Below are 7,782 nucleotides of genomic sequence, written 5' to 3'. Positions count from 1 at the left end.
ATGCTTAATGCACTGCATAGAGTTCCTTCGTTTAATAGTTTTTCCATGAACAATCCAGGACCACAAATTAGCCATCTTTCCTTTGCAGATGACACGATCATATTCAGTAGTGGAAGAAAAGCCACCTTGCAGACCATTCTCAAAACTCTGGCAAACTATGAAAGAGTGTTAGGGAAACTCATCAACAAAAACAAATGCTCCTTCACTATGGCCCCTAACATTACCCTTAGTATCATCAGAAGAGTTGGAAATTTTTTGAACATGAGATATGAGCACTTTCCTATCAAATACTTGGGATGCCCAATTTATACAGGAAGAAAAACATTGGATATTTTTCCAGAAATGATCAACAAGGTTATAAATAAGATTAAAGGGTGGCAACTTAAATTCCTCTCTTCAGGAGGCAGAGCAACTCTTATTAGACATGTGTTACTAGCCCTCAATGTGCATACTCTTGCAGCTGTCCATCCCCCAAAAGGCATATTTGAGTTGATTGAAACATACTTGACAAGATTTTATTGGACAGGTAATGAGGAAGGAGGAACATATCACTGGATATCTTGGGATAACTTAAGTTATCCATACAAAGAAGGTGGTTCTAATTTCAGAAAGCTTGAAGACACTTACAAAGCATTCACTGCAAAACAGTGGTGGAAGTTCAGAACAATTGATTCCCTATTGTCCAAGTTCCTGAGAGCCAAATATTGCAGAGAAGGTCATCCTTCCATCATTCAATGGAAGCCAGGCCAATCCCATAGCTGGAAAGTTATGCTTCAAATCAGAAGTGAAATTGATCACAAAATTTGGTGGAAAGTTAGACAAGGGAATATCAATTTTTGGTTTGATAATTGGACCAAGCAAGGTCCTCTATGTGATTTGATGGAGGATATCAATATTCAACAGCTAATTCCTATCAATGAGGTGTTCAAGCTAGGTCAATGGGATTGGACAGTACTAGTTCCATACCCCAGTGATCAGATCAAAGAAATCATCAACAATTGCTACATTAGCCTAGACCACAACACTGAGGATACCCCATACTCGACACCTGCTGAGACAGGAATTTTCTCGGTCTCTTCAGCTTGGAACTTTCTCAGACATAAGAAACCAATAGCCCCTATTGATTCAAGATTATGGCACAAAGATGTCCCCTACAAAATGTCTTGTATTGCTTGGAGGGAGATTCACTATAGGCTACCAACTGATGATAAAGTAGCCAAGAAATTCAAAATTACCTTTGTTTCTAAATGTTTTTGTTGTTTGGTGCAGACATGATTCTAGGAATAGAGACAGCCGAACATCTCTTCTGCAATGGGAATTTTGCACAGCTGATATGGAGCTTCTTTGCAGGAAGGATGGGAATCAACACCAGAAATTCAAACCTCAGGGATTTGCTACACAGATGCTGGAATTGCACAACAAAAAACCCTGTAACGGCTTACATTCTAAAGATTCTCCCACCTATCATAATGTGGGAACTTTGCAGATCAAGGTGCAATTCTAGATATGAAGAAGAAAAGCCCTCAACCATCAGATCTATCTCCCTTATATTCTTCAACATCTACCAGTTGTCCAAAAGAACCTTTGCAAATGCGAAATCCCTAATAATTGGAATAATCTCCTCAACCTTATGGAATCTAAACTAGTTGACACTTGCTCTGTGGCTGTCAAATGGATCAAACCACCTCTTCTTTTTGTAAAGTTGAATTCAGATGGATCGGGTGTTGGTAGCTCAAGTGGAGGAGGTGGGGTGGTTAGAGATTCCATGGGCAATTTTATAATGTCTTTTATTCTTCCGCTGGGAATTGGCACTAGCAACACTGCCGAGGCAAATGCTTTTCTTTTTGGTCTCAAGTGGTGCATCGACAATGGATACAATCTCATTATTGCGGAGACTGATTCCCTACTTCTCCGAAACTGCATTTCAGAAAGTTTGGTCACACCATGGAGGATAAAGGAAACAGTTGAAGAAATCAGGAAACTGGTTCTAAGGCATGATATAATTGTTAAGCACTGCTTTAGAGAAGCCAACAAAGTGGCGGATAAGCTTGCTTCCATGAGCCATGACACTGAGGTAACTAGTAGCCCTCATCGATCCAAACTCTATGCCGAGACAAATTAGAGGACTTTTGAACATAGATAGATGGCAATTCCCTTCTTTTAGAATCAAAAAAAGAAAGCTAGGATTGATTTATTTTGAACCACCCTGATTTTTTCCTATGTTGCCACTGATGTGCATATTTTTGCTCCAAATTTGTACAAATCTCTTCAAGAAGGCAAGGTCTAGTCCTCCTTCTTCAAATGTATACTCTCCTTTAAGTGGCAATGAGATATGGTCAGTTCCATTTAAAAAAAAAAAAAGGTAAGGGAGTTGGGAAACATTCGCTTCTTCTATAGGTTTTTCTTTTCCGATGACTTCTGCAAGTTTAGCTTGTGCTTTTTTCATAATCTCAGATTGTCTAAATATTTCTGCCATTGCCCATTCTAGTGTGCTTGTGGTTGTATCAGTAGCCGCACCAAAGAGGTCCTATAACCTTTGTAATTACATTAAAATTTATAATATGTCAACCCTAGGAAGAGTATTTTAACTTCTTATTGTATCAGTTGATTTAAATCCAAAATTTAAGATTTTAATTATTAGCTCCAGTATGTCAGTTGGATCGAATATTTATCAAGAAGAAACCAATCATTTACGCACTTTCATTCAGATCACCAGTTAGTATTTCTCTTTTCCTTAGTTAAAGAGGCCAAATTTTTTCTTCTCTTCTTGAGCGTCAATGCTCCATGAGGAGGACTCTAGCAAATAAAGTTCTATTATCAGTGTTATAATAAAGTGTCTTTCAATTTTGGTAAATAAGTACAATGCAAGATCAGGAAAGAGAAATTGGCATCAAAACTTTAAAAAATAATAATATATAATTACGGTATTAAATTGAAACTAAAAATAGATCAATATTGAACTCATAAGCATCTTAAACGATTAAAACTCTACTATGCCCTTAAATCCAACTTCTTAATGGCTGGACTACACATTGGGTTAAGAAAGTAGAAACATAAATATTAAACAGGTACTCTTCAACAATTGAAGTTTGGACATCAACTATTTTAAAAAATAATTTCAAGTTAATTAGTGCTTGTTTATGTATTTAGTTTAATTTTCAACTTCAACTAGAAATAGAGAATTTGAAGTTTGAAAAAACAGGTTTTACCAGTTTTTTAAACTTCGAGTTCTCTAATTAAAGTTTCTACTTACAAAACAGCAAATTTTTCCAAGTAAAGTTCATGTCCATATACAACTAGATTCCAAATACTGTGTTTCACTTAAACTTCAATTGTATCCTTTTTCAAATATAACCCAACAGATATCCGAACGGCTAGACTTTTAAAAGTAACAAACTTGAAATGCAAAATAGTTATATTACTAAGTTATCATTCAAACCTTATTTTTCTGTGAATGCTAAACAGAGGGAAAGTATTTTAAAATCATAATGAACTTTTGATGGTAAGAAAAAAAGTCGATAAAAGAGAAGAACACTAACCAGGAACAAAGACTTGATGTGATTTTGATCGATCTCTTCAGGTTTCTCTTCACTAATACTGAGTAATACTTCCAAAACATCACTCTTTTCATTGTGACTCCTTTTCTTTTCCTCCCATCGTTCATTGATCAAACCATCAAAAAGCCTAAACAACTTACCAAAATGAATATTTGTACGACGCCTTATTCCCTGAGGATCAATCTTCTGAAGTATGGGAAAAAATTCACTAAATTAGGCTTTCCGACCTCAGTCGTGGCGCTCCAGATCACATCCTTCAGCTCTACCTTTGAATTCAAAAAAGGGCAAAAATAGTTATGTCAACAGTATAGCATATCAAATGCACCACCATTAGTATACACAAAAAGTCAGAACATGTGATCGAAGTATCTCCGTTAGGCTTAAAGAATATCATCTCGCAAAGTGGATTTGTCAGTTATTATTAAAATGTCCTCCTCATAAGAAATTGTCAATGGTATTAAGAAGTATAATAGGGGGGTAATATGATTATCAAACTTGACATGGCTAAAGCCTATGATAGAATGTCCTGGGATTTTTTATTGGCTGTCATGAAAAAGTTTGGCTTCTCGGATGGTTTTCTCCATATTATTAGTAATCTACTTGTTGGAGTTTGGTATTCCATTATCTTGAATGGCGCCAGAAGTGGTTTCTTTACCTCGACTCGGGGGCTCAAACAAGGTGACCTCTCTCTCACCCTCTCTCTTTATTATTGGGGGTCAAGTATTGTCTAGGCTTTAAATAGTCTTAATCATAATTCCAAAGGACCTATCATTAACCACCTTGCTTATGATGACATTGTTATTTTTGTGGAGGTAACAATAAGTCTATTAAGCTTATTAATCAAATCAGAGATATAGAAGGCACGGACAAAAAGTTAACAATAACAAAAGCTTCTTTATCACCGCTCCTAACACTTCGTTTAAGATTAATGATGAGAAATATTTCTGGCTTTATTGATAAACCTTTCCCTTTCACTTATCTTGGCTGTCCTATCTACTTTGGGAGGAAGAATGCTACTCTCTTTGATGGCATGTTTTGTAAAATTGTTAAGAGACTAAATGGATGGCAAGGGAAAATGCTTTCATGGGGGGAAAAATTACTCTCATCAAGCATGTGCTCCAATCTCTCTCTGTTTACATTATGTCCGTTGGCGAATCCCCCGAAGGGAGTTCTAAAGCTTATGGAGAAGTATTTTGCTAATTTTCTTGGGGGTCCAATAATGGTAAGAACTTACCACATCTTCCTGAGAAATTATGCCTACCTAAGGAAGAAGGTGGAATTGATATAAAGAATATGGAAGATATTCAATACTCACATAGTGAAAAGATGGTGGAGATTCAGGACTCAATCGTTGCTTTGGGCCAACTTTCTACAAAGCAAATACTACAAGAGAGCTCATTGTGTCACAAAAGTTGCAATCTCATCCGATTCCCACACTTGGAAAAGTCTTGTAAAAATTAGAGCCAAGATTGAACCTCACATTTTTTGGAAAATTCGATCAGGCAATTCTAGTTTTTGGTGGGATAATTGGACGGAAGTAAAGAGCTTAGCTAAAATCTTCCCTGCATAGGAAGATCAGCTAAGCTCCCAGTTAATTTTTTCTTTGATAATAATAGTTGGAACTTTGCTAAACTTCTAAATTTCGTCCCTATGCAGGCTGCCCAGAGCATTGCTCAGATTAACATTGATGAACAAAATGGAACGGACTTTCCAATTTGGCCCGTCCGACGACGGTTGTTTCACTAACAAAAGTGCTTGGCACTCCATAAGAAAGTTTCGGCACCAAGCTCCTTTCTCAACAGCTACACAAAAGAGAATCCCTTTTAAAATCTCTTTCAAAAAAGAAAAGTACCATTTGATGACATTATTGGTAAATTTGGAACTCGATAGAAGATCCATGCGTGTGTCATAGTGGTCCCCATGTATGAGACAATACAACATTTCTTTGTTGAAAGTGAAATTGCCCATCAAATTTGGAGTTTCTTTGGCAACCCCTTGGGAATTCGACATCGACCAACTCCGTCCCCGCAATTTTTAAGAAACGGAGGGATTGTAAATACACTAACAGCGATTTTGCGAGTCACTCCCTCATTATATGTTGGAATTATGGAAGCAAAGATGTTCATGCAAGTATGGGAACCAAAGGAAGATAAACATAGGGAAGATACTCTATCATGGAATTTGGACCATCAAATCAGCTGCGAGCAAACTTTTTCCTCCCATCAGAGACATGGCCAGATGGACCGAGATTCGAAAAATTAAGACCCATTAAAAAGTGGTGGCGGTCCTTTGGGAGATGCCACCTTTTGGCACCATAAACGATGGAAGTTATATCAATTTACATCTTGAGGGATATATCATGGCTTTTTCTATCACTGCGAGCAAATAACATCATAAATATCGCTCTTGCGGCGGAAGTTGGGGTGACATGGTGTCGCGAGTTGGGATACACTGATTTCATCCTGGAACTTGATTCCATGGTGATAACAACATGATTGAGAGTCGAATTCCGCATACGGCCAAAGCACATCATTGACAAGATTCTCAGAATCAAACGGAAAACGAACTTCCGTGAAACACTGCTTTAGAGAATGCAACCAAGTAGCGGATAGTTTGGCAAAGCTAGCTTCTAGTTCCAAAACTGTCATATACATCAATATTCTGACATGCCTAGACTAACTAGAGGCCCTTTCCTACTAGATAAGAGCCAATTGCCTAGCATTAGATCCAAGTTTGACAAGGCTAATTTTTATGTTAGTTAGAATACTTTTGACACGTAGTGGCACTTCTTGTTTCCTACTATTCGGGTATTTGTGGTGATGGGATCACCAAATAATGTGTTGTAATGGAGGTTACAAAATATTTTGCTAATACAACACTACCTGCTTGGGTAATTTGATAAAAAATAAAAAAAAAATGTGATCGAAGTATCAAAACATCAATACTAAAAAAAAATAGGATTTAGCGATAGACAAATTTTGTAGCTAATTAAACAACAAAATCTGTCATCCAGTTTAGCGACAGATTAGCGATGAATTTTTGTTAACTACGAGCGATTTAGCAAAAAATTACCAATCACTTCTTAATTAATTCCAATATTTTTTGTAGCATAACCAACTTTAGCCTAAAATCCAAAAAAGATCAAAGGTGTTGCATATTCAATGCATTGTTTAGTACAGAAAAAAGTCAAAACAAGGGATTGGAATATCAAAATTACGTTCTTCATCTCTATCTTTGAATCCAGAAAAAAGGGTTTTAAACAGTTATATTAACACTACAACATATTCAATGTACTGTATAGTACACACAAAAGTCAAAATCGACGGATTGAGTTGTCACAATCACATTGTTAGTTGTACCTTTGAATCCGAAAAGGGGTCAGCCAGATCCTTGGAGAAAAGGGTATTGGACAACAAATTGAGATTAGTTTTGAAAGCAGCTTGACCTACATACATCCACAACTTTACCTTCTTTACAACATTTTGAACAATAAGCGATTAGTTCTTGAACCTTTTGAGATCTTAGATGTTGATTTGCATCAAGTCTATTGGAAGAGAGGATATTTGTGTTCAATGTTCTTCGAAGTATTCGCCATTGAGGACAAACAGGAAGCCATGCCACAGAAAATTGGCAATGGTTGTGTGCTTGTAGAGCATTAAGGACAAATCTAGTGGAAAAGACTTGGTCTTGTTTTTGAAGGACTTGTTTTGCCATGGATGGTGAAGAAATGACAATTGTAGTTATTTGTCCTAGTTTTAAACTCATAATTGGACCATAGATTTTGGCAAGATGGGCAAGTGATATATGAGGTTTTGCACCTAACAAATGAAGATTTCCAATAATTGGCCATGGTGATGGCCCTGGTGGAAGTTTTTGGCTATTTCTACTACATGTTATTGCAAGAATGAAAAGCAAACTTGAGGCCAAAATTGATCCCAAAATAAGTGTATAGTAATCCATGATGTGTAACAAAATTTCAGGTGAACAGATGATAAAATGGTTCCGTATTTTTGGTCATTAATATAGCACAGGAATCCAATAATCAGAAAGGACATAAAATATTACATCGACAAAGTGTATCGGTTTATATTTGCAATTTATTATACGTGCGTCTGTGTTTATATTGTATGATAATTGAATGTGACACAATACAAAATTACAAATAATAAAGAATGTCAAAGCCGATTGGCAAATCTTGAAATTGTCTTATTAATGAAAATTAGTA

The 7,782-nt window shown here is 36.4% G+C and overlaps 1 protein-coding gene and 1 pseudogene across 1 annotated transcript; one reads left to right on the top strand and one right to left on the bottom strand.

Annotated features, from left to right (window-relative positions):
• On the top strand, positions 1–2,122 carry LOC132046049 (uncharacterized). The gene is made up of 3 exons (XM_059436596.1): positions 1–1,160; positions 1,270–1,430; positions 1,569–2,122. The coding sequence occupies exons 1-3, from the start codon at positions 1–3 to the stop codon at positions 2,120–2,122; spliced, it is 1,875 nt and encodes a 624-aa protein (XP_059292579.1).
• Positions 2,123–2,714: 592 nt separating this feature from the next.
• LOC132046054 (geraniol 8-hydroxylase-like) lies at positions 2,715–7,518 on the bottom strand (annotated as a pseudogene).
• Positions 7,519–7,782: the final 264 nt, after the last annotated feature.

This window comes from Lycium ferocissimum, unplaced genomic scaffold, assembly GCF_029784015.1.
Source record: "Lycium ferocissimum isolate CSIRO_LF1 unplaced genomic scaffold, AGI_CSIRO_Lferr_CH_V1 ctg9213, whole genome shotgun sequence".
NCBI lineage: Eukaryota > Viridiplantae > Streptophyta > Magnoliopsida > Solanales > Solanaceae > Lycium > Lycium ferocissimum.
The sequence above is the reverse complement of the archived record's forward strand: the minus strand, read 5'-3'. Positions and strand labels throughout refer to the sequence as shown.